The sequence below is a fragment of the Ovis aries genome, chromosome 20 (assembly GCF_016772045.2).
Source record: "Ovis aries strain OAR_USU_Benz2616 breed Rambouillet chromosome 20, ARS-UI_Ramb_v3.0, whole genome shotgun sequence".
Taxonomy (NCBI): domain Eukaryota; kingdom Metazoa; phylum Chordata; class Mammalia; order Artiodactyla; family Bovidae; genus Ovis; species Ovis aries.
The window spans coordinates 34,544,190-34,571,878 of record NC_056073.1 but is presented as its reverse complement, the minus strand read 5'-3'; the positions used below and the strand labels follow the sequence as shown (position 1 = coordinate 34,571,878).

At 39.1% G+C, this 27,689-nt stretch overlaps 1 protein-coding gene across 2 annotated transcripts in view; it reads right to left on the bottom strand.

Annotated features, from left to right (window-relative positions):
- Positions 1–27,689, bottom strand: part of LOC443319 (placental lactogen) — a 109,381-nt gene that overhangs the window by 2,766 nt on the left and 78,926 nt on the right. The window contains exons 4-8 of one of the 2 annotated variants that reach the window (XM_060402996.1): positions 13,804–13,940; positions 9,364–9,516; positions 8,539–8,798; positions 2,209–2,393; positions 458–562 (exon numbers count right to left, since the gene is read on the bottom strand). In XM_060402996.1, the coding sequence (XP_060258979.1) occupies positions 458–562; positions 2,209–2,393; positions 8,539–8,593 (345 nt within the window). In that variant the 5' untranslated portion in view covers positions 8,594–8,798; positions 9,364–9,516; positions 13,804–13,940. Of the gene's footprint in view, positions 1–457; positions 563–2,208; positions 2,394–8,538; positions 8,799–9,363; positions 9,517–13,803; positions 13,941–27,689 lie in introns of those variants that run through there. The other variant, NM_001009309.4, reaches the window with a different exon arrangement.

The window sequence follows — 27,689 nt, the reverse complement described above, 5'->3', positions numbered from 1 at the left end:
AAAGTCAGAAGCAATGTCTCAGATGGTGCAGTGTAGGAGTGACTCGTATGTAGGCATCATTGGTCACAGGGATTACTCAAAACTGTGGTTGTATTTCTTATATATCCATGAATTCGGCCAATCTTATATTTTACACATAGAATTTTCATTCAACCCATGCTTTCATACAGTATAATAGCTGCAATCCTGGGCCTAATGCGTTGGTTAAACTAAGGTTATCTGCATGGGAATTGATATATCTGTTTTTTTTTTTTTTTTTTTTGCTACTAAGATCTTTAGTCATCACTTGATTCTATTCATACGTTATCAACTGCATAATGTAATTTCTCTTTGATTGCTTAGTATTCCTCCACATTTCTCTACATGTGCAGTTACTATTACTCTAATAATCTAAAGCCTAGTAACACAAGTGAACTGTCTCAGTTGCTCGAGTGAAAACCCCAGGTAAAATCCTCACCTCTGTATTTATAGCTTCTGCTTTGCTATTAGGGGTGGTGATGGATGAAGTGTGGCAGTTGATGACCTTGGATTCGGAGTTTATGCCCTGGCCATACTGTTCATCCTGGGAGTGATCAAGCACATTAAATTCCATAGGGTTATTTTGGCACTCAATAAATGAATTCATTACCAGAATATTAACACAGCTGATAGATGTATAATTTTTTTAATGAGGGTTACATAACAACTGAATGTCATTCTTTTCCCTATTTTTCCCCATTATTGCTATAAACAATTGTTTTTCACCTAATTTTTCTAAACTTGAAACTCTTCCCTTCTTTGCTCTTCCCAGGTTTAATTTCATCCTTTCCGGTTAATATTAGGACAGGAAATGCTAAAATTACCACAAATAGAAACATGAGCACAATTTTTTTATCAGTGTCTGCTCTACAGTGGGCTACAAAACCAATACAATATTGTAAAGTAATTAACCTACAATTAAAATAAATAAATTTATACTAAAAAAAGAGAATAATTGGTTCCAATTCTAAACCAATCCTTCTATTGTACTTCTAAACCTATTCATGGCCAGTCTTAGAACAATGTTTGAAATGAAAGTTGCTCAGCTGTGTCCAAGTCTTTGCGACCCCATGGAGTTGTCCATGGAATAATCCAGACCAGAATACTGGAGTGGGTAGCCTTTCCATTTTCCAAAGGATCTTCCCAACCCAGGGATCAAACCAAGGTCTCCCGCATTGCAGTCGAATTCTTTACCAATTGAGCCACAAGGAAAGCCCAAGAACACTGGAGTGGGTAGCCTATCACTTCTCCAGGGGATATTCCCTACCCAGGAATTGAACCAGGAGCTCCCACATTGCAGGTGGATTCTTTTCCAACTGAGCTATCAGGGAACACAAGACAATGTTTAGTAGCATTTAAAAAACTATCATCATTTTGTTTTCCTGACATGGATTCAGTATGTACTGTGGTTGGAAAAGTGCCTTTATGAAGATTAATTAAGGTTAAATGACCTCATAGGGTGGGACACTGATCAATAGGATTCATGTCTTTGTGAGGATAAACACCAGAGAGATTTCTCTTTTGTCTCTGTGTCTCTGCCTCTATCTCTCTTTTCCACTCCCTCAATCTCTGAGGACACAGGAAGAAGCCAACCTGGGAAGAGAGAGTTCTTATCAGAACCAGACCTTGCTAGCACCCTGATCTGGGACTTCTAGTCTCCAGAACTGTGAGGAAATACGTTTCTGTTGTTTAATCCACTGAGTCAATGGTATTATTTAATGGGACTCCAAGCTTCCCTCGTGGCTCAGATGGTAAAGAATCTGCCTGCAATGCAGGAGACATGGGTTCAATCCCTGGGTTGGGAAGATTCCCCTGGAGAAGAGCATGATAAGCCACTCTAGTATTCTTGCCTGGAATGCCACAGTCCGCAGGGTTGCAAAGAGTAGGACATGACTGAGCAACTAACACACACCTTCAAGATGACAAACAGGTGCTTTAAATTTGAAAAATTTTAACTTAAAATGTCTAAAAGAAAATTGAAGCAGATATTTCACTCTTTAAGAATCTTTGAGATTTCATGAAATTGATCCTTTCTTTGATTTACACATCTTATGAGTTGATGCCTTGTTTGACTTAGGAAGTGTGTTATTTGAAGTTTGGCTGATGCAGCCTTTTTGTTTCAAGGATAAAATAGCCCACTCACTTTCACCAAGGTTTCTTATGGAAATAAGCAAGAAGTACAGTACTTACAAATCTGTTGACCATTTCCCCGGCGAGCTTAGAGTTGTAGTTAGCCACCGTTGTTGCTCTGTCAAACAGGCTTTGAAGGGGAATCTGGCACTTTCCAGGTTGGTTTCGACAGTATGGTGGATGCTGTGCCTGACCCTGGCACAAGATTAGATTTGATACCACCAGCAGCAGAAGCAGGCGGGACCCTGCATAAATAAAAACATGAACCACTCTGAGATGATGTATTAGCCTGAGGTTAGCAAAAGCCATCCTGTCCAGGGAAGCCTAATCTCTCCCCGTTGCCCTGAGCAGAATTTGATCCAATGAACTAACTCATTGGAAAAGACCCTGATGCTAGGGAAGATTGAGGGCAGGAGGAGATTTGGGCAACAGAGAATGAGATGGTTGGATGGCATTACCAACATAATGGACAAGAGTTTGAGCAAACTCCAGGAGATAGTGAAGTACAGGGAAGCCTGGTATACTGCAGTCCATGGGGTTGCAGAGAGTTGGACATGACTTAGGGACAGAAAAAGTAGAACGTTAGAATTTTTAAGGTTTTTTCTTCTCTTAGTCATATAGTGCCATGGTATCTAAGAATAAAATGGTTATTTAAAATTAAGTGATGAAAGTAAAAGAAATGACTCTCAAAAAGCAGAATTAAGTTGGAGAATTGTGGGACTATATCTCTGAACATCTAAGCTTATTGGGACAAGCAAGGAGAATAATAGTTCATATAACACAGGCATATTTGTGTACGTATATTTCTGTGTGTATATGCATGTGTTATGCATAAAGACAAATATGCACCTAATTCCTACATGGAACTTTGTGCTTTTTCAAAATTAAACTATATAGGAGACAATAAGTATAGCTGTGGTTATTCCAATAGTCATGTACAGATGTGAGCAATGGACCATAAAGAAAGCTGAGTACCGAAGAATTTATGCATTTGAACTGTGGTGTTGGAGAAGACTTTTGAAGACTTCTTTGGACTGCAAGGAGATCAAACCAGTAAATCCTAAAGGAAATCAGTCCTGAATATTCATTGGAAGGACTGTTGCTGAAGCTTGAGCAAAATTGATAAACACTTTTGGCCTTTTCTCAGTGTTCAGTTCACTTCAGTTCAGTCACTCAGTCATGCCTGACTCTTTGCGACCCCATGAACTGCAGCATGCCAGGCATTCCTGTCCATCACCAACTCCCAGGGGTGCACCCAAACTCATATCCATTGAGTTGGTGATGTCATCCAGCCATCTCGTCCTCTGTCGTCCCCTTCTCCTCCTGCCCTCAATCTCTCCCAGCATCAGGGCCTTTTAAGTGAATCAGCATCAGGTGGCCAAAGTATTGGAGTTTCAGCTTCAACATCAGTCCTTCCAGTGAACACCCAGGATGGATCTCCTTTAGGATGGACTGCTTGGATCTCCTTGCATTCCAAGGGACTCTCAAGAATCTTCTCTGACATCACAGTTCAAAAAGCATCAATTCTTTGGTGCTCAGCTTTCTTTATAGTCTGACTCTCACATTCATACATGACCACTGGGAAAACCATAACCTTGACTAGATGGAACTTTGTTAGCAAAGTAATGTCTCTGCTGTTTAATATGCTGTCTAGGTTGGTCATAACTTTCCTTCCAAGGAGTCAACGTCTTTTCATTTCATGGCTGCAATCACTATCTGCAGTGATTTTGGACCTCCCCCCCCCCCAAAAAAAAAAAAGTCAGCCACTGTTTCCCAGGAAGCTATATTCTCTGCCTATAACAATTTTAGGTGCTATTGTGCCCAAGCAATGAAATTGGGGCTCTTCCCAGAAATGCATAGATGAGCCCTGCTCCAGAGTTTGTGTTCTTGATGCTGGTGTCTTCTGTTCTCTGGTCCACTAAGTCCCAGGCTTTCTCTCCTGAGCATCATCTGGTTCTCCTGTTTACACAAGTATTTGTACTTTCGTTTTCCTATCAGTTCTCTTGTTCTTTTAATCAGACTACCCAACCTCTTGATGGTTTATTTTTCAGACCCTTTTCTTTGTTTTTCCTGATGCTTGTTAATGTATTTGCTGTCATATATTCCTGAATTTCAGTATCTACAGCTGTCCTACTGTATCCTCTTGCTGTCTAAATTTTGGCTTTTAGCATCACCATATTTTTCTGAACTTCATTTTCCTTTTGGTCCAGTTTCTGGTATTCAAATTAATCTAGATTTTCACATCTGGCTGTTCTTGGTGCCTCAAACAACTATGAGACGTTAGCTTTCTCTCTATGCAATACTGCCCTTTATTTTGATACCACTGCAGACTTTCTAGAATTTCACTTCCTGCCTCATATTTTGTCTTTTTCTAGCTGCTGTAACTTCAGTACTATGTGTCTTTATATTGGTATTAATACTTATAATAAGTTCTTAACCTGATGTAGCAGATAATTAATAGGAATACAGTCAAAATAGTAATAATCAATCTCCCCAAATTAATATCCATAAATGTTCCCACTTTTAAAAGATATTCTACCCAAATATTATTGAGATCCCCTAATTCATGTTTCATTACTAACTGGTTCAATTTTGAGATAGAATATAGAGAACAATGGAGTGGTAAACACTGACAATTAATTACCTTGCCCTTTATATCATTCAGTTCAGTTCAGTTCAGTTCAGTCACTCAGTCGTGTCTGACTCTGTGACCCCACCAATTGCAGCACGCCAAGCCTCCCTGTCCATCACCAACTCCCAGAGTTCATTCAAACTCATGTCCATCGAGTCAGTGGTGCCATCCAGCCATCTCATCCTCTGTCGTCCCCTTCTCCTCCTGCCCCCAATCCCTCCCAGCATCAGAGTCTTTTCCAATGAGTCATCTCTTCGCATGAGGTAGCCAAAGTACTGGAGTTTCAGCTTTAGCATCAGTCCTTCCAAAGAACAACCAGGACTGATCTCCTTTAAAATGGACTGGTTGGATCTCCTTGCAGTCCAAGGGACCCTCAAGAGTCTTCTCAAACACCACAGTTCGAAAGCATCAATTCTTTGGTGCTCAGCTTCACAGTCCAGCTCTCACATCCATACGCGACCACTGGAAAAACCATAGCCTTGACTAGACGGACCTTTGTTGGCAAAGTAATGTCTCTGCTTTTGAATATGCTATCTAGGTTGGTCATAACTTTCCTTCCAAGGAGTAAGTGTCTTTTAATTTCATGGCTGCAGTCGCCATCTGCGGTGATTTTGGAGCTCCCCAAAATAAAATCTGACACTGTTTCCACTATTTCCCATCTATTTCCCATGAAGTGATGGGACCAGATGCCATGATCTTCGTTTTCTGAATGTTGAGCCTTAAGCCAACTTTTTCACTCTCCTCTTTCACTTTCATCAAGAGGCTTTTGAGTTCCTCTTCACTTTCTGCCATAAGGGTGGTGTCATCTGCATATCTGAGGTTATTGATATTTCTCCCAGTAATCTTGATTCCAGCCTGTGCTTCTAATTAGTAACTGTGTAAATGTTAGTCTTTGTACAGTAGCACACAAACTAGCACATATTACAGCTCCTTGTGGGGTGATTGCTTTTGATGAAGGATGTGAACTGAGAACTATAATTGCCAAAAAGATGAGTGGACGTGAAAGGAAGCAATGCAAGGAAGACATAGGCTTTTGTTGCTCTGGTAGGAAAAGCTTGTTGTGTCTCTCATCTACATTCTAACCTCCAGATTTAACAAAACCCTTATTCTTCCTTTGATTTTTTTAAAATTTGCTTTATTTATGTTTTTTTTTTTTTTTGCTCTTTGGTTGTATGAATTTTATATATTTTTGGATATTAAGACCTTATCAAATATGTGATTTGCAAATATTTCCTTTCATTCTATAGGTTGCCATTTGATTTGTTGATGGGTTCCTTTGCTGTGCAGAAGCCTCTGAGTTTGATGTGGTCTCAATCGTTTATTTTTGCAGTTGCTGCCTTTGCTTTTTGTGTGAAACAAAAAAAAAATATTGCAAAGACATAAGTCAAGGAGATTCTCTCAAATGTTTTCTTCTAGGAGTTTTATGGTTTAAGGTCTTATGTTAAATTTTAAATCCATTTTTGGTACAGTTTAATTTTTTTGCATACAACTATCCTGTTTTCCCATTACCATTTATTGAAACCATCCTTTCCCATTGGATATACTTGGTTCCTTTGTCATATATTAATTGACAATACATGGGTGTGTGCTTCTTTCTGGATTCTCTGTACTGGCCTGTTGACCTGTGTATATGTTTTTATGCAAATGCCATTGTTTTGATTACTTTATATATTTATACTTTTCTGTATTTCTCTTTCAGATAGTTTGCTGTTGGTGTATGGATAGGCAACTGAGTTTTGTATATCGGAATACAGTAAACAAAATACATGCTACAGCTTTGTGGAATAGACATTTTTCCCCCAAATAAGACATACAGATGGCCAAGAGGTATATGACAAGATGCTCAACATCAATAATTACCAGGAAAATGCAAATCAAAAGCACAAGCGAAATCACCCCGTACCTGTTAGAATGGCCGTTAGCAAAAAAGTAAGAAAATAACATGTGTTGATGAGGGTATGGAGAAACAGTAGATCTTGTGCACTGTTGCTGGGAGTGTGAATTGGTGCAACTCCCATGGAAAGCAACTGTGCAGATTCCTAAAGCAATGTAAAAGAGTAATGTTATATGATACATTAATCCTACTTCTGGCTTACCTCAAAGCTCAAAGCTTACCTCACAGACCCAGGTTTGATTCCTGGGTTGGTAAGGTTCCCTGGAGAAGGAAGTGGCAACCCACTCCAGTATTCTTGCCTGGAGAATCCCATGGACAGAGGAGCCTGGCAGGCTACAGTCCATGATGTTGCAAGAGTTAGACACAACTTAATGACTAAAATGAAACCACAATCCTACTTCTGGATATATATTCAAAGGAAATGAAATCATTATCTTAAAGAGATATTTGTACTCCCATGTCCATTGAAGCATTATTCACAGTAGCCAAGATAGAGGAACAGTCTCAATATTGTCAACAGGTGAACAGATTAAAATAATATGATATATATGTGTATGTATATGAATATTATTTAGCCATTTAAAAAAGGGAGAAATTATACCATTTGTGGCAAATGGATAAAACTGGAGAGCCTGATGGTAAGTAAAATAAGTCAGAGAAAGAAAAATACCATATGATCTCAATTATTTGGAATCTAAAAAATATTGGAACTCAGAAACAGAACAGGATGGTGATTGCCAAGAGCTGGAGGGTGCAGAAAATAAGGAGAGATTTCTAAAAGGTTACACATTCTCATTTAATAAGGTCTGAGGCTCTAATGTAGAGCGTGGTGATTATAAGGGATAAGATTGTGCTGTTTAATTGAAATTGCCTAAGATAATGGAGCTTATATATATTCTTTACAAAAAAATAAACAGTAAACCTGTGAGGTGATGGCTTTGTTACTGAACTCAATAGAAAAGGAAAATATTTTCTAAAACATACATACATTGGGGACACCCAATGGTGGAGGAATGGTGGAGGATGGTGGAGGAATAGGTGGACATGGAGTACATCTCTCTCCATGGATGCATCTAGAATTCATGTACAGAGGTTTCCTGGAAGCTCAGTGGTAAATAATCAGCTTGCCAATATAGGAGGCATGAGTTCAATTCTTGATCTGGAGATCTCCCATGTCACAGAGCAAGTAGTCCCATGTACCACAATTATTGAGCCTGTGCTTTAGAGCCTAGGAACTGCAAATATTGAGCCCACATATCACAACTACTGAAGCCTGTGTACTTAACAGCCCGTTCTCTGTAACAACAAAAGCCACCACAATGAGAAACCCCGTATGCTGTACCTAGAGACTGTCCCCCACTCTTTGCACCTAGAGACTGTCCCCAACTCTCTGCACCTAGAGAAAAGTCTAGGGAAACGTGAGCTGCACTAATTTGTGTTGCAGGATGGGGAAGTCGAGGGATACTGGGGAAATGAGAAATTAACACATTTTCAATAGGTTTCCCGTATTTTTCTTCATTTGCCTTTTCTTGTCCCCCTTCTCTACAGGATGGTGTTAAAAAAAGAAATTAATGCACATTTAAGTACCTCTAGAGATGTATCAGGAGTTCCTGACCACTGGAAAGGAAATCATAGATTCATGCAAAACTCACTAGGATGAAGGGAAGAAGGAGGAGGGAAAGCAAGCAGAACCAATTTGCACCACGGGGTCAGGGAGCTGAAGCAGGGGAGAGATCTCAGCATTCAGGGCAATTGGTTGGGCAGAAGGGAGGCATTTGAGGCCTTTGGAGAGTGAAGTAGCTGATCTGTGACAGTCCAGATGGAGTGGAACCACACAGATAATCCATGCCATAGCCTTATATACCTCGAACAAGGTTGCAAGTCCATTGGTGCTCACGGTGGCTGGATGCTGGAGCCATGGGGATTGGAGAGAAATCCTAGGATGAGGACAGCTGCTGATGGGGAGATGGCCCAAAAAGACAGAATGGAGATCTGTAATGGGGAATGCCTAAGGAGGCAAACCTGGCAACCTGAAATAGGATGTTACTGATTACTCATGCCCTGGGGGTGGAGCTATCACTGCTTCTCTTTTACCGCATTCTTCTCTCTTATCAATGCTGGTGCCTGCATAAGAGCAATAGGGAAAAGATCACAGTGATGATGGCCTTCAAGTGACCAGTGCGCTGAGCAATAGAAAATTTCAGTATCTCTATACACCCTATGCGAGCATGCTAAATTGTTTCAGGCGTATTCAGCTCTTTGAGAGCCTATGGACTGTAGCAACCAGGCTCCTCTGTCCAGGAGGATTCGCCAGACAAGAATGCTGGAATGGGTTGCCATGCCCTCCTCCAGGGGGTCTTCCCTACTCAGGGATCAAACCAGTGTCTCTTACCTCTCCTGCACTGACAGGTGGGTTCTTTACCACCAGTACCACCTGGGAAGCCAATATATAGGCTACCCTACATATCTTATTCTCTTACTATCTAAATTTTGACTTGTAGTGTTAAAATTTAATATCTAAATATATGTGTTAATGTTTATTACAGAAAGACCACACTCTTCCTCAGTGGTAATGGTGGTCTATGTCTATGGTTAAAGAACTAGGACAGGCTTCCTCTGCCCTGGGATGGATTTCCTGTACCCTTCCCTTCAGGGAGGTCAATGGGTGGCCAACTACATCTATGTATACCTTGTGTGTGGGTCCGCTGCAATTCTGCAGTATCCTCACGAAGAATTTTGTCTTAGCCACTGGAGATGCAAACTGTGTAGTGTCTCAAGACTTCACTCAATCCCAGTGGGTTTTATCAGGAAGGTGCAATCCTTAAGATTAAAAACATACTGCCTAGAAAAGAATACAAACTCATAGTCTTTATCATCTTCATAAATTTAAGTGATAAATCTCACCAAACTCATTCAGATATATTCTCAAATAAATTTTTTATTGGCTGCAAAGTTGTAAAGCTGGAGCATTCATAATCTGGAGGAGTCCATACAGGCTCTTTCCACATCAAGACAATATCTTGTCACATTCTTTTCCAGTTGCACTGATGGGCCACAGTGTTTGCACACAATGAAAGAGCTCAAAGATAAGGGATTTAACCCAGAAAAAAATTCAACTCTCTTGCTTGTGAGAAGCAAGAATTTCTTTTCACTCTGAAAATATCTGTTTTTTTTTTTAAAGTTTATACTGTACTGTGCACTATGCAGTATAATGTTATATGCACTATCACATTTATGTTTTTATAAATGTATGTCACAACCATACATGGCAGGGGTAAATATCATTATTTTGGAGGTAAAGAATTTTCTTTTTTGCTTTCCATACACTTCCTACATATTAGATTTTGATGTAAATTTTAACCATTATTTTTCCTAAATCTTTTAGTGAGCTGTCCTTTTCTTTCCAGACCTTCCATCACAAACTGCTCTGTCCATCTCCTGGAAGAGCCCCAGTCCCCTAATATCCCTGGGATTAGTTCTGTCTAATACTGGCTCTGTTCTTCAGCCAGACTTTGCTTTAAAAATGCAATTATAGTTGTGTTTCTGCTCCTGAAACACTTGGATGGCTGACTCTTGTCTTTAGAAGAAAGTCTACTTTCTTTCTCACTCTTCTTGGGTCTCTCCTAGACCTTGCCCTTGTCTGGGCTTCAACTTCACTCCTGGCGTGTCTTCTCTCTTCTCTCTCCAGTCCAGCTACACCAGACCTTACCTGTTCCCTGAAAACACCATCATCCTCCACCGTCTTCCCTCTCTTGTTTTCCTTTGCATAGAATGTTTCTTCCTATCATTTCCTTAGCTTCCTTCCATGTATCTTTTAGATTTTTAGCTTCTGCATCAGTTCCTTGGACAGTGATTCCTAACTGTCAGACTAGAAGCCAAGTTCCTTTGACCTAGTTACCCTTCTCTGTGCTCTCATTATGTCAATCCTTCCTGTTTCAACATTTCTTCCAGACTGCTGTTTCATGTTCACATATCTGTATTTTCTGCTGGTATATAAACTTACTGAAATCAGTGGCCTTGCCTGTCCTTTTCATCTAAGTATTTTCATCCTGTAATGAAGAATCTAGTGCTGATGAATTATTCAATAAACAGTTCTCAAATACAAAAAGAATTTTTAAAAAACAGAAAACCAGAGAGGTTGAATCTCCTGCCCTGAGTCATGCAAGTTATACCTCTGGCCACACCTGGATTAGAACCCATGTGTGTTCATCAAGAGAGTCCAGCTTTCCCTCCATTTTACTGCTACCTTGGGGAAGGGCTGATGTGACTCAAAAGGTTCATTCTTACTTTTTCCTCTTTTCTGACCTAGGAATAGTATTTTGGATTCAGTTTTAGATAATAGAAGGTTCCAAATATCTTTTGATAATAGAACATATACTTTAAAATAGTAGTTTGAAAATTATAGGTGACTGCTTAGTGATATATCTTTATGCTTTGAAAATTTATATAATCTAGAACGTTCTTGTGAAATCTATCATAAACTAATTCAATTTTGATCTTGAATTTAGTCCTAAAATGTAAAGTTATCTTTTTATCATCTTTTAATCTTCCTTAAGTTTTCCCCGAGAGGTGTCTTTTAAATCATATTACTTGGGGATTACGTATGCAATGCCAAGAGAATAGAGATACGTTGCTGCCATATAGCTGTATCTGTTTCTGTTAATAAGGGGAGAAATTCATTTGTTGGCAAGCTTTTCACATGTGGAAGGTGAATCTAGTTTCTGATTGCCAGTGATTATTTAATCTATGAAGTTTAAAAATTTCTAGTCCAAACAGTGGTGAGTAACAGAAATGCAAACCTTGGCTCTGGTTTTGCTTAGGTTATTTCTGTTGATATTTGTAAACACCTTTTGAGTTGTTACCATTTTACAAAGATTACAGATTGCCTGAAACCAAAGATGATGAGGGATGTACACACATCCCATCATTTCTCCTTCCAGACTTTTTCAAGCATCTCAAATGAGATGAGAGTTTACTGAAGACACAGAAACAAAGATCTATGATTGGCTTATCGTGGGTGAGTAGGTATTTAAGTTTGCTTTAAAATTTCAGGAGTCATTGACTTTTGGTATGTGTTGCCTGGTGCTTCAGTTCAGTTCAGTTGCTCAGTAGTGTCCGACTCTTTGCGACCCCATGAATTGCAGCACACCAGGGCTCCTTGTTCATCACCATCTCCTGGAGTTCACTCAGACTCACGTCCATCGAGTCCGTGATGCCATCCAGCCATCTCATCCTCAGTCGTCCCATTCTCCTCCTGCCCCCAATCCTTCCCAGCATCAGAGTCTTTTCCAATGAGTCAACTCTTCACATGAGGTGGCCAAAGTATTGGAGTTTCAGCTTTAGCATCATTCCCTCCAAAGAAATCCCAGGGCTGATCTCCTTCAGAATGGACTGGTTGGATCTCCTTGCAGTCCAAGGGACTCTCAAGAGTCTTCTCCAACACCACAGTTCAAAACCATCAATTCTTCAGTGCTCAGCCTTCTTCACAGTCCAACTCTCACATCCATACATGACCACAGGAAAAACCATAGCCTTGACTAGACGGACCTTAGTCGGCAAAGTAATGTCTCTGCTTTTGAATATACTATCTAGGTTGGTCATAACTTTTCTTCCAACGAATAAGTGTCTTTTAATTTCATGGCTGAAATCACCATCTGCAGTGATTTTGGAGCTCCCAAAAATAAAGTCTGACACTGTTTCCACTGTTTCCCCATCTATTTCCCATGAAGTGATGGGACTGGATGCCATGATCTTCATTTTCTGAATGCTGAGCTTTAAGCCAACTTTTCCGATCTCCTCTTTCACTTTCATCAAGAGGCTTTTAGCTCCTCTTCACTTTCTGCCATAAGGGTGGTGTCATCTGCATATCTGAGGTTGTTGATATTTCTCCCGGCAATCTTGATTCCAGCTTGTGTTTCTTCCAGTCCAGCATTTCTCATGATGTACTCTGCATATAAGTTAAATAAGCAGGATGACAATATACAGCCTTGATGCACTCCTTTTCCTATTTGGAACCAGTCTGTTGTTCCATGTCCAGTTCTAACTGTTGCTTCCTGACCTGCATACAGATTTCTCAAGAGGCAGGTCAGGTGGTCTGGTATTCCCACCTCTTTCAGAATTTTCCACAGTTGATTGTGATCCCCACAGTCAAAGGCTTGGTATAGTCAATAAGGCAGAAATAGATGGTTTCCTGGAACTCTCTTGCTTTTTTGATGATCCAGTAGATGTTGGCAATTTGATCTCTGGTGCCTCTGCCTTTTCTAAAACCAGCTTGAACATCAGGGAGTTCATGGTTCAAGTACTGCTGAAGCCTGGCTTTGAGCACTTTAATAGTGTGTGAGATGAGTGTAATTGTGCGATAGTTTGAGCATTCTTTGGCATTGCCTTTCTTTGGGATTGGAATGAAGACTGACCTTTTCCAGTCCTGTGGCCACTGCTGAGTTTTCCAAATTTGCTGGCATATTGAGTGCAGCACTTTCACAGCATCATCTTTGAAACAGCTTAACTGGAATTCCATCACCTCCACTAGCTTTGTTCGTAATGATGCTTTCCAAGACTTCACTTTCCAAGATGTCTGGCTCTAGATTAGTGATCACATCATCATGATTATCTGGGTCGTGAAGATCTTTTTTGTACAGTTCTTCCATGTATTCTTGCCACCTCTTCTTAATATCTTCTGCTTCTGTTAGGTCCATACCATTTCTGTCCTTTATCGAGCCCATCTTTGCATGAAATGTTCCCTTGGTATCTCTAATTTTCTTGAAGAGATCTCTAGTCTTTCCCATTCTGTTATTTTCCTCTATTTCTTTGCATTGATTGCTGAAGAAGGCTTTCTTATCTCTTCTTGCTGTTCTTTGGAACTCTGCATTCAGATGCTTATATCTTTCCTTTTCTCCTTTGCTTTGAGCTTCTCTTCTTTTCACAGCTATTTCTAAGCCCTCCCCAGACAGCCATTTTGCTTTTTTGCATTTCTTTTCCATGGGGCTGGTCTTGATCCTTGTCTCCTGTACAATGTCACGAACCTCATTCCGTAGTTCATCAGGCACTCTATCTATCAGATCTAGTCCCTTAAATCTATTTCTCACTCCGCTGTATAATCATAAGGGCTTTGATTTAGCCTGGTGCTTACCTGCTTCTGTTTGGTGCCAGTTTTACCCTGGATGGAGATTTCAGGACAGCAAGACCTTTTGGAATTCCATGAACCTCGCTTTCTTATTGGTGAAAGTTTGAAAAACAGCAGCTGTGGAGATCTTCTTTCCAACAAAACTGGAATATTAATGGAATTTATTTTTCTTGTTATCTGCATCCATTTTGTAACTTTGCATGGACAATTTATGATTTCCAAATTAATTTAGGCACCCACAATGTACAGTGTGTGGTGTTTATTGTGTAAGGGTAGCAGTGACAATCTTTAAACATTTGTTGTTTGATAGTGAGTATTCAGCCCCTGGCCACTTCTCTTCGCTTATTAAACTGACAAGTTATGACTGCATTTGCAAACATAAGTGAGTTCAGAGGTTTCTTCAATCCTCATTAACTCTTAGGAAAGAATTTTTTTAGATACTGACTGTATAACTAGACATTTGTGAAAAACTACAATGTTTTAAATGAATTATGAAGCCAGAAGAAGATTTTCTGTTGAAGTTCACCTGAAAGATGAACTTGATTTTGACTATCAGCAATGGAATATTAAACCTTTGAGGTACTCAATGAGATTCTCTAAGACTGAATAACTGTGTAAGACTTTTTTTCTTTCATTAATTTATATCTTTTGCAATTTTAGTACTAGGAGAAATATTCTTTAGGGGGGAAAAGCCACTGGAAGTGACAATTTCACTAAGCAATCAAGAGTTCACTTATTTTCAATTAAATACAAATGCTGCATGCAATGCTCTTTATAGCAACTCTTGGCATGTTTCATAATTCATTTCTTAAAAAGTGTAACTATTTTTTTTAAAAAAAACCAGGGAAATTTCTAAACTGTAAATGTCAACTGTCTCGAATAAATAACCACTGTGTTTTTACTGCATCAGGTTTCTTATTATTCTTAATTTGTTCAGTGGACAAATGATGTTACTTGTAAGAATTATCGGATGTGTGCACCCTGTAATAGACAACATTGTGTTTGAGCCAAATCTGCCCTTTGTGGAAATCTGAAAGTAGAGACAGAACAAAGGGTGTGTGTGAGTTGATCAAGAAAAGGATAATCGGAGGTATGAAGTTATTCATTGATTGTCTTTTATGGCAACCACTTAACCAGTTTTTCTCAGTATACTTTCCTGTAGATATGGAAATGAAAATTTTTCATGCTACCACATATGCGGCAACTCTATACTGTTTCCTACCCCCATTTGAAACAGAAGATCCACAATTCTTGAGCAGGAGTGGCAAGAAAACTCACCACTAGATTCTTGATTATTATTTAGGTTTTAATTATGTAGCATATTTTCTGCCATCACTGTATAAGTGCCTCACGTGTTGCAAATTTCTTTTGAACTCAGGCAGATGCTTATCAAGAAATCATTCATTTCTACCTAAACACTTTTAGGTGACAGATCAGTGCTTCCGATGATACCACAAGCAGTGCTTTTACCAAATCCTAACAGTTAGCTTATATTTCATTAAAAATGGGAAAGTGCATTGAAGTTTCCCAAACCGTTCCATGTCATGATAATTGATAAAAAGCAACATCAATTTGGGATAACTGAGAACAGCCTTTGGATGGCTAAACACTGAGAAAATACTGTGACTGGGATCATCTTATATTAAAGACATTTTTGTCTATATCACTCATGCTATAACACAGAAGGTAATTAATAATGTTTAAATATACGCTGCAAACACCTTTTTGGATAGAACATTGCAATATTTAGTCCATGGGATACAAGTACATGAAACACATATATTCTACCCTAAAAGGCCCTGTAGTCTTCTTGAGAAAATACCACATATAATGTGAAAAAAAAAATCTTCATAGAATGTATTCTTAACAATCACAGATGATTTTAGATTTGAAAGAGACTATGATCTTTGTTTATAACATTATTGATTTGTTTTTGTCTGTGCTATGTCTTCGTTGCTGCTTGGGCTTCTCTCTAGTTGTGATGAGTAGGGGCTACTCTTGGTTGCAGTGTGCAGGCTTCTCATGGAACTGGTTTCTCTTGTTGTGGAGCACAGGTTCTAGGCTCATGGGCTTCAGTAGTTGCAGTTCCAGGGCTCTAGAACAACAGCTCAACTGTTGTGGCACAAGGGCTTATAGTTGCTCCTTGCCACGTGGGATCTTCCCAGACCAGGGATCAAACCTGTGTCTCCTGCATCAGCAGCAGATTATTTACCACTGAGCCACAAGGGAGCTCTGTGATCTTTCAAATCAAGGTCCTCTGCAATGTCTTTCATGGGACACTGGCACATATGAACTTTTACACAAATTATTCCCACACAGTTAACTCCTGTAGAAATTCTTTTTTCTCCTCTAAAACATAGATATCGGTGCCAACACCTGGCTGCATAGTGACCCCAGGGCTGGGGGCCCTCTGCAACTGGCCCCCTGCAGCTCCCTCCAAGTGAGTTAACTGTTTTGTTGGTCTTCCTACCTGTTAATGCCCATGGTGCTTACTATTATAATTATGTAATGTAATGATCCTAATGACATGTGGATAATAACAATCTGCTTGCATTGCAGAAGACCCCAGTTTGATACCTGGGTCAGGAAGATCCACTGGAAAAGGGATAGGCTCCCTTTACTCCAGTGTTATTGGGCTTCCCTTATGGCTCGGGTGGTAAAGAATCTGCCTGCAATGTGGGAGATCTGGGTGTGATTCCTGGGTTGGGAAGATCCCCTGGAGAAGGGAAAGGCTACCCACTCTAATATTCTGGCCTGGAGAATTCCATGGACTGTATAGTCCATGGGGTCACAAACAGTCAGGCACGACTGAGCTGGTGATGGTGTTGGAGATGCACAGGGAAGTTGGTGATGGACAAGGAAGACTGTCATGCTGCAGTTCATGGGGTTGCAAAGAGTCAAACATGACTAAGTGATTGAACTGAAATCAATGACATGTGAGTGTGATGGGAGCAATTTCAATAAAAACAAAAATGAAAAATATTGGTAAGACCCTTGAGTCTAAAAACATTACAATTAGGAATGATCTATGACATGTAAACAGAAAAAAAATGAAAGCTTAGCATCTGTACTCATTTTTCCCCCAGTGTTTATGCACTATTTTATTTTACAAAACTGAATGTAGTAATTATAGATGATGTGTGATAATTTTGACTTTTGAACAAAAAGAAAGAGGAGGGGGTTGGAAACTACTAAATGGCTATAACCAAAAGAGGCCATGGCCACAAAGAAGAGACACATCAGAAAATAAATATTATCTAAAGGACTTTTTCATTTAACAACAAAAAGCTACTGGTGCAATCCTTTGGTTAAGGAGGATTCTACTGCTAACCGTAGCATCCTCTGGGATAATCAGAATGTTTGCATAGTTCAGCATCTGATAACTTCTGCAGCAAACTATTATGCTCTGAGATATTTCTTCTCTCAAAAGTTTCTGTTGCTTTCTCTGCAAGCAAACCCAAGAGTATCAAGATTAAAAGGCAGGGTTAAAATCAGCTGTTGGGTGCTCTGTTTCTTCAGTCATGTTTGACTCTTCGACCCGATGGACTGTAACCCACCAGGCTTCTATGTCCATGGGATTTCCCAAGCAAGAATACTGGAGTGGGTTGCCGTTTCCTTCTCCAGGATCTTACCAACCTAGGGACTGAAGCTGCATCTCCTTCATTGGCAGGCAGATTCTTTACCAACTAGCCCCCTGGGAAATTCAGTTTTAGTGTAGTACATGCCAACAAATGAGCAAGCGCTGTCTTCCATTCTTGTTTGGCCATGTTTAAGGAACCCAAAAGTATATTTGCAAGATGTGGTCTTCCTATAGGTATATTCAAATCCATGTGGTAATATTCTGAATATTACATTTGTATCAAAGAAAGTAATTATATATCTAATTTTGTTTTTCTTACAAAGGCAAATTCCTATACCTCACTGTAAGAAATGTTTTTCCAAGGGAAATTGAAGACTTAGATATGTCTATTTTTTAAATTAATTTACTTATATTAATTGGAGGCTAATTGCTTTACAATACTGTAGTGGTTTTTGCCAGACATTGAAATGAATCAGCCATGGATGTACATATGACCCCCACCCTGAAACCCCCTCCCTACTCCCTCCCCATCACATCCCTCAGGGTTGTCCCAGTGCACTGGCTTGGAGTGTCCTGTTTCATGCATCGAATTTGGACTGGTGATCTATTTCACACATAGTAATATACATGTTTCAATGCTATTCTCTTAAATCATTCCATCTTTGCTTTCTCCCACAGAGTCCAAAAGTCTGTTCTTACTATCTGTGTCTTTTTTGCTGTCTGACTTATAGGGTCATCATTACCATCTTTCCAAATTCCATATATATGCATTAGTATATTATATTAGTATTTTTCTTTTTGACTTACTTCACTCTGTATAGTATACTCCAGTTTCATTCATCACATTAGAACTGATTCAAATATTTTCTTTTTAATAGCTGAGTAATTACATTGTACATATGTACCACAGCTTTCTTATCCATTCATCTCCCAGTGGACATCTAGGTTGCTTCCATGTCCTAGCTATTGTAAACAGTGGTGTGATGAACATTGGGGTACACATGTCTCTTTCAATTCTGGTTTCCTCACTGTGTATGCCCAGCAGTGGGATTGCTGGGTTGTAAGTTCAGTTCAGTTGCTCAGTCCTGTCTGACTCTTTGTGACCCCATGGACTGCAGCACGCCAGGCCTCCCTGTCCATCAACAACTCCCAGAGATCACTCAAACTCATGTCCATTGAGTCAGATGCCATCCAACCATCACATCCTCTGCTGGGTTATATGGCATCTCTATTTCCAGTTTTTAAAGGGATTTCCATACTGTTCTCCTTAGTGGCTGTACTAATTTGCATTCCCACCAACAGTGTAAGAGGGTTGTCTTTTCTCTGCACCCTTTCCAACATTTATTGTTTGTAGACTTTTTGATAGCAGCCATTCTAACCAGCATGAGATGGTACCTCATTGTGGTTTTGGTTTGCATTTCTCTGAAAATGAGTGATGTTGACCATCTTTTCATGTCTTTGTTAGCCATCTGTATGTCTTTTTCGAGAAATGTCTGTTTAGTTCTTTGGCCCACTTTTTGATTGGGTCGTTTATTTTTCTGGTATTGAGCTGCATGAACTGCTTGTGTATTTTTGAGATTAATTCTTTGTCAGTTGCTTTGTTTGCTGTTAATTTCTCCCATTCTGAAGGCTTTCCTTTCACCTTGCTTATAGTTTCCTTTGCTGTGCAAAAGTTTTAAAGTTTAATTAGGTCCCATTTGTTTATTTTTGCTTTTATATCCAATACTCTGGGATATAAGTCATAGAGGATCCTGCTGTGATTTACATAGGGGAGTGTTTTGCCTATGTTTTCCTCTAGGAGTTTTATAGTTTTTGGTCTTGCATTTAGATCTTTAATCTATTTTGAGTTTATCTTTGTGTATGGTGTTAGAAAATGTTCTAGTTTCATTCTTTTACAGGTGGTTGACCAGTTTCCCCAGCACCATTTGTTAAAGAGATTATCTTTTCTCTATTGTATATTCTTGCCCCCTTTGTCAAAGATAAGTGTCCATAGGTGTGTGGATTTAACTCTGGGCTTTCCATTTTGTTCCATTGATCTATCTTTCTGTCTTTGTGCCAGTACCATACTGTCTTGAAAACTGTATCTTTGTAGTATAATCTGAAGTCAGGCAGGTTGATCCTCTTACTCCATTCTTCTTTCTCAAGATTGCTTTGGCTATTCGAGGTTTGTTGTGTTTCCATGCAAATTGTGAAATTATTTGTTTTAGTTCTATGAAAATTACTGTTGATACATTGATAGGGATTGCATTGAATCTATAGATTGCTTTGGGTAGTATACTCATCTTCATTATATTGATCCTTCTGATCTATAAACATGGTCTATTTCTCCATTTATTTGTGTCATCTTTGATTTCTTTCATCAGTGTTCTATAGTTCTATATATAGGTCTTGGTTTCTTTAGGTAGATTTATTCCTAAGTATTTTACTCTTTTTGTTGCAATGGTGAATGGAATTGTTTCCTTAATGTCTTTTTCTGTTTTCTCATTGTTAGCATATAGGATTGCAAGATATTTGTGTGTGTGTTAATTTTATACCTGTAAATTTACTATATTCATTGATTAGCTCTAGTAGTTTTCTGTTAGTGTCTTTAGGATTTTCTACGTAGAGGATCATATCATATGCAAACTGTGAGAGTATTACTTCTATTCCAATTTAGATTCCTTTTATTTCTTTTTCTTCTCTGATTGCTGTGGCTAAAACTAACAAAACTATGTTGAATAGTAGTGGTGAGAGTGGACACCCTTATCTTGTTGCTGACTCTAGGGGAAATGCTTTCAATTTTTCACCATTGAGGATAATATTTGCTGTTCGTTTATCATATATGGCTTTTATTATGTTGAGGTATGTTCCTTCTATGCCTGCTTTCTGGAGGGATTTTATCATAAAAGCCTTTGAATCTTGTCAAAGGCTTTCTCTGCATCTATTAAGATAATCATATGGTTTTTATCTTTCAATTTATTAATGTGGTGTATCATGTTGATTGATTTGCAAATATGGAATCCTTGCATTCCTGGGATAAGGCCCACTTGTTCATGATGTATAATCATTTTGATATGTTGTTGGATTCTGTTTGCTATAATTTTGTTGAGGATTTTTGCATCTATGTTCATCAGTGATATTGGCCTGTAGTTTTCTTTTATTGTGGCACCTTTGTCTGCTTTTGGAATTAGGGTGATGGTGATCTCATAGAATGAGTTTGGCAGTTTACCTTCCTCTGCAATTTTCTGGAAGACTTCGAATAGAATTGGTGTTAGCTCTTCTCTAAATTTTTGGTAGAATTCACCTGTGAAGCCGTCTGGTCCTGGGCTTTTCTTTGTTGGAAGATTTTTTATGACAGTTTCAATTTCTGCACTTGTGATGAGTCTGTTAAGATTTTCTGTTTCTTCCTGGTTCAGTTTTGAAAGGTTATACTTTTCAAAGAATTCATCCATTTCTTCCAAGTTGGCCATTATATTGTCATATAGTTACTGATAGTAGTCTCTTATGATCCTTTGTATTTCTGTGTTGTCTGTTGTGATTTCTCCATTTTCATTTCTAGTTTTGTTGATTTGATCCTTCTCCCTTTTTTTTTTCCCTAGGTGAGTCTGGCCAGTGGTTGTCTATTTTATTTATCTTCTCAAAGAACCAGCTTTTAGTTTTGTCGATTTTTGCTATAGACTCCTTTGTTTCTTTTTCATTTATTTCTGCCCTAATTTTTATGATTTCTTTCCTTCTATTAGCTTTGGGGTTCTTCATTTCTTCTTTTTCTAGTTACTTTAGGTATAAAGTTAGGTCATTTATTTTATTTTTCTCTTGTTTCTTGTGGTAAGCTTGTATTGCTATGAACCTTCCCCTTAGCACCGCTTTTACTGAATTCCATATAGGTTTTGGGTTGTATGTTTTCATTTTCATTTGTTTCTACGTTTATTTTGATTTCTTCTGTGATTTGCTGGTTATTCAGAAGCATGTTTTTTAGCCTCCATGTGTTTGTATTTTTAATAGATTCCCCCCCCCCCCCATGGCAACCCACTCCAGTATTCTTGCCTGGAAAATCCCATGGACAGAGAAGCCTGGTAGGCAACAGTCCATGGGGTTGCAAAGAGTTGGGAAAAACTGAATGACTTCACTTTCATTTTTTAATGATATCTAATCTTACTGCAATGTGATCAGAAAAGATGCTTGAAATGATTTCTTTTTTTTTTTGAATTTACGAAGGCTATTTTTATGGCTCAGGATGTGATCTATCCTGGAGAATATTCCATGTGCACTTGAGAAATTGATGAAATTTATTGTTTTGGGGTGAAATATCCTATTGGTATCAATTAGGTCTAGCTGGTCTATTGTATCATTTAAAGTTTGTGTTTCCTTGCTAATTTTGTGTTTGGTTGATCTATCCATAGGTATGAGTGGGGTATTAAAGTCTCCCACTAGTATTGTGTTCCTGTTAATTTCTCCTTTCATACTTGTTAGCATTTGCCTTACATATTGTGGTGCTATGTTGGGTGCATATCTATTTATAATGGTTATATCTTCTTCTTGGGTTGATCCTTTGATCATTATGTACTGTGTTTCTTTGGCTTTTTTCATGGCCTTTATTTCAAAATCTATTTTATCTGATATGAGTATTATTAGTTCTTCTTTCTTTTAGTCTCCATTTGCATGAAATATCTTTTCCAGCCCTTCACTTTCAGTCGGTATGTGTCCCTTGTTTTGAGGTGGATCTCTTGTCGACAGCATGTATAGGGGTCTTGTTTTTGTATCCATTCAGCGAGTCTTTGTCTTTTGGTTGGGGTAGTCAATCCATTTACATTGAAGGTAATTATTGATAAGTATGATCTTGTTGCTATTTACTTTGTTGTTTTGGGTTCAAGTTTATACACCCTTTCTGTGTTTCCTGTCTAGAGAAGATCCTTTAGCATTTGTTGAAGAGCTGGTTTGGTGTTGCTGAATTCTCTCAGCTTTTGCTTGTCTGTAAAGCTTTTGATTTCTCCTTCATATTTGAATGAGATCCTTGCTGGGTATAGTAATCTGGGTTGTAGGTTTTCCTCTTTCATCACTTTAAGTATGCAATGCCATTCCATTCTGGCCTGAAGAGTTTCTATTGAAAGATCAGCTGTTATCCTTATGGGGATTCCTTTGTGTGTTATTTGTTGCTTTTCCCTTGTTGCTTTCAATATTTTCTTTCTGTGTTTGATCTTCATTAGTTTGATTACTATGTATCTTGGGGTGTTTCACCTTGGGTTTAATCTGTTTGGGACTCTCTGGGTTTCTTGGACTTGGGTGGCTATTTCCTTTCGCATTTTAGGGAAGTTTTCAACTATTATCTCCTCAAGTATTTTCTCATGCCCTTTCTTTTTGTCTATTTCTTCTGGGACTCTTATGATCCAAATGTTGGGACATTTAACATTTTCCCAGATGTCTCTGAGGTTGTCTTCAGTTCTTTAAATTCTTTTTCCTTTTTTCCTCTCTTCTTCATTTATTTCCACCTTTCTATCTTCCGCCTCACTTATCCTATCTTCTGCCTCCATCATTCTACTTTTTGTTTCCCTCCAAAGTGCTTTTGATCTCATTTATTGCATTATTCATTATTGATTGACTCTTTTTTTATTTCTTCTAGGTCCTTGTTAAACATTTCTTGAATATTCTCAATTGTTTTCTCTAGTCTATTTATCTATAACTCTAGTTTGTTTTCAGGATTTTGGATCAACTTTGCTATCATTATTCTGAATTCTTTTTCAGGTAGACTTCCTGTCTCTTCCTCTTTTGTTTGGTTTGGTGGGCATTTATTATGTTCCTTTACCTGCTAAATATTCCTCTGCCTTTTCATTTTGTTTAGATTGCTGTGTTTGGGGTGGCCTTTCTGTAGGCTGGAAGTTTGTAGTTCCTCTTTATTGTGGAGGTTACTCCCTTTGGGTGGGGTTGGACTACTAGCTTTCCGGTTTCCTGGTTAAAGAAGCTTGCATCTGTGTTCTGGTTGGTAGAGCTGGATCTCTTCTCTCTGGAGTGCAATGAAGTGTCCAGTGTGGGTTTTGGGATGTCTATGGGTGTGGCATGACTTTGGGCAGCCTATATTTTAATGCTCAGGGCTGTGTTCCTGCATTGCTGGAGAATTAACATGGTGTGTCTTGCTCTGCAACTTGTTGGCTTTTGGGTGGAGCTTGGTTTTAGTGTAGGTTTGGAACTTTGATTCAGGTCATACCTGAATGGTCTAGCGGTTTTCCCTATTTTCTTCAATTTGAGTCTAAATTTGGTAATAAGGGGTTCATGATCTGAACCACAGTCAGCTCCTGGTCTTATTTTTGTTGGCTGTATAGAACTTCTCCATCTTTGGCTGCAAAGAATATGATCAATCTGATTTCGGTGTTGACCATCTGGTGATGTCCATGTGTAGAGTCTTCTCTTGTGTTGTTGGAAGAGGGTGTTTGCTATGACCAGTGCATTTTCTTGGCAAAACTCTATTAGTTTTTGCCCTGCTTCATTCCGCATTCCAAGGCCTAATTTGCCTGTTACTTCAGGTGTTTCTTGACTTCCTACTTTTGCATTCCAGTCCCCTATAATGAAAAAGACATCTTTTGGGGTGTTAGTTCTAAAAGGTCTTGTAGGTCTTCACAAGACTGTTTAACTTCAGTTTCTTCAGCGTTACTTTTTGTGGCATAGACTCAGATAACTGTAATATTGAATGGTTTGCCTTAAGACGAACAGGGATCATTCTGTCGTTTTTGAGATTGCATCCAAGTACTGCATTCAGGACTTTTGTTGACCATGATGGCTACTCCATTTCTTCTGAGGGATTCCTGCCCGTAGTAATAGATATAATGGTCATCTGAGTTAAATTCACCCATTCCAGTCCATTTTAGTTTGTTGACTCCTAGAAGGTTGACGTTCACTCTTGCCATCTCTTGTTTGACCCCTTCCAATTTGCCTTGATTCATGGACCTGACATTCCAGGTTCCTATGCAATATTGTTCTTTACAGCATTGGATCTTGCTTCTATCACCAGTCACATCCACAACTGGGCATTGTTTTTGCTTTGGCTCCATCCCTTCCTTCTTTCTGGAGTTATTTCTCCACTGATCTCCAGTAGCATATTGGGCACCTAATGACCTGGGAGTTCCTCTTTTGGTATCCTATCATTTTGCCTTTTCATACTGTTCATGGGGTTCTCAAGGCAAGAATAATGAAGTGGCTTGCCATTCCCTTCTCCAGTGGACCACATTCTGTCAGGGATCAAGACCATCCCCATGGAAAAGAAATGCAAAAAAGCAAAATGGCTGTCTGGGAAGGCCTTAAAAGTAGCTGTGAAAAGAAGAGAGGTGAAAAGCAAAGGAGAAAAGGAAAGATATAAACATCTGAATGCAGAGTTCCAAAGAATAGCAAGAAGAGATAAGAAAGCCTTTTTCAGTGATCAGTGCAAAGATAGAGGAAAAGAACAGAATGGGAAGACTAGAGATCCCTTCAAGAAAATTACAGATACCAAGGGAACATTTCATGCAAAGATGGGCTCGATAAAGGACAGAAATGGTATGGACCTAACAGAAGCAGAAGATATTAAGAAGAGGTGGCAAGAATACATGGAAGAACTGTACAAAAAAGCTCTTCATGACCAAGATAATCATGATGATGTGATCACTAATCTAGAGCCAGACATCTTGGAATGTGAAGTCATGTGGGCCTTAGAAAGCATCACTATGAACAAAGCTAGTGGAGGTGATGGAATACCAGTTGAGCTATTTCAAATCCTGAAAGATGATGCTGTGAAAGTGCTGCACTCAATATGCCAGCAAATTTGGAAAACTCAGCAGTGGCCACAGGACTGGAAAAGGTCAGTTTTCACTCCAATATCAAAGAAAGGCAATGCAAAATAATGCTCAAACTACCGCACCATTGCACTCATCTCACATGCTAGTAAATTAATGCTCAAAATTCTCCAAGCTAGGCTTCAGCAATGCGTGAACCGTGAACTCCCTGATGTTCAAGCTGGTTTTAGAAAAGACAGAGGAACCAGAGATTAAATTGCCAACATCCGCTGGACCATGGAAAAAGCAAGAGAGTTCCAGAAAACATCTATTTCTGCTTTATTGACTATGCCAAAGCCTTTGACTGTGTGGATCACAATAAACTGAGGAAAATTCTGAAAGAGATGGGAATACCAGACCACCCGACCGGCCTCTTGAGAAATCTGTATGCAGGTCAGGAAGCAACAGTTAGAACTGGACATGGAACAACAGACTGGTTCCTAATAGGAAAAGGAGTGCATCAAGGCTGTATATTGTCACCCTGCTTATTTAACTTATATGCAGAGTACATCATGAGAAATGCTGGACTGGAAGAAACACAAGCTGGAATCAAGATTGCTTGGAGAAATATCAACAACCTCAGATATGCAGATGACATCACTCTTATGGCAGAAAGTGAAGAGGAACTAAAAAGCCTCTTGATGAAAGTGAAAGAGGAGAGCAAAAAGTTGGCTTAAAGCGCCACATTCAGTAAACGAAGATCATGGCAACTGGTCCCATCACTTCATGGGAAATAGATGGGGAAACAGTGGAAACAGTGTCAGACTTTATTTTTCTGGGCTCCAAAATCTCTGCAGATGGTGACTGTAGCCATGAAATTAAAAGATGCTTACTCCTTGGAAGAAAAGTTATGACCAACCTAGTGAGACATTCAAAAGTAGAGACATTACTTTGCTGACTAAGGTCCACCTAGTCAAGGCTATGGTTTTTCCTGTGGTCATGTATGGATGTGAGAGTTGGACTGTGAAGAAGGCTGAGCACTGAAGAATTGATGGTTTTGAACTGTGGTGTTGGAGAAGACTCTTGAGGGTCCCTTGGACTACAAGGAGATCCAACCAGTCCATTCTGAAGGAGATCAACCCTGGGATTTCTTTGGAAGAAATGATGCTAAAGCTGAAGCTCCAGTACTTTGGCCACCTGATGCGAAGATTTTACTCATTGGAAAAAACTCTGATGCTGGGAGGGATTGGGGGCAGGAGGAGAATGGGACGACCGAGGATGAGATTGCTGGATGACATCACGGACTCAGTGGACGTGAGTCTGAGTGAACTCCGGGCGATGGTGATGGACAGGGAGGCCTGGTGTGCTGCAGTTCATGGGGTCGCAAAGAGTCGGACACGACTGAGCGACTGAACTGAACTCAACTGATCTTGGAGACTTTTGGATGAGCTCTTTTCAAATTGTGTTCCCTGGAACAGGATTTTTCTTGTGTTCTCAAGTTTTGGATTTAAGCCTCCTGTCTCTGGCTTTCCATCTTATTTATACAGTAGTCTCAAGACTTCTCCAACCATACAGCACAGATAATAAAACATATAGGTTAATGGTGAAAAGATTCTCCACAGTAAGGGACACGCAGAGAGGTTCACAGATTTACACAGAGAAGAGAAGAGGGAGGAGGGAGATAGAGGTGACCAGGAGGAGAAAAGGGGGAGTCAAAAAGGGAGAGACCTATCTAGCCAGTTATCAGCTCCCTAAGTGTTCTCCACAGCCCGGAACATGCAGAGAGATTCACAGAGTCAAGTAGAGAAGAAAAGGGAGAGGGAGGAGATAGAGTTGGCCTGAGAGAGAAAAAGGAGTGTCAAAAGGGAGAGAGCAATCAAGTTAGTAATTACACACCTACATGAAAATGCATACTGAAGATTAGATTCTTAAAGGTACAAGGTTGATAACGAAAACCAAAAGCAAAGATTAAAAATCTAGAGTAGATGTTAGACTCTAAAAAATACAATATTAAAAGTACAAAGCAAAATGAATCACAAAAATTATAAAAAATTATATATGAAATTTGCTTTAAAATAGGGTCTTTTTTTGGCAAGGCAATAGTAGGTTATAAAAATGAAAATTAAAGGAGTAATAAAGAGTTTAAAAATTAAAAAAAATTAAAAATAATAATAGTAAAAATATATCTAGGAATTTCTCTGGAGATGTTGTGGGCAGTGTGGGGTCAGTTCAGTTTCAGATTGTTCTTTGTTCCAGCTTGTACTTCTTCTCAAAGTCTATAGGCCCCTTCCAATGCTTAGTCAATGTTAACTACAGGGTTTTAATCTGTTGCACCTGTCACTTCCAGAGCATTTCCCTCTTCTTTCCTTATTTTGGCTTCCTCTGTTTGCAAGTCTCTTCTGTGTCTAATTTCTGCCCTGACTCAAGCAGGCAAAGGTGATCACTTATTTTGGCTTACTTGTTCAGTTGTATTGTAGGGAGGGAGGAACACTGCAAACAAATATAACTTGTGTGTGTGGAGAGTGTTCACAGTGTGTGGACCACACTGGGTTTGCCCCAGCTCATGGTGGTATGTGCTTTCTCTGTCTACACAGCTC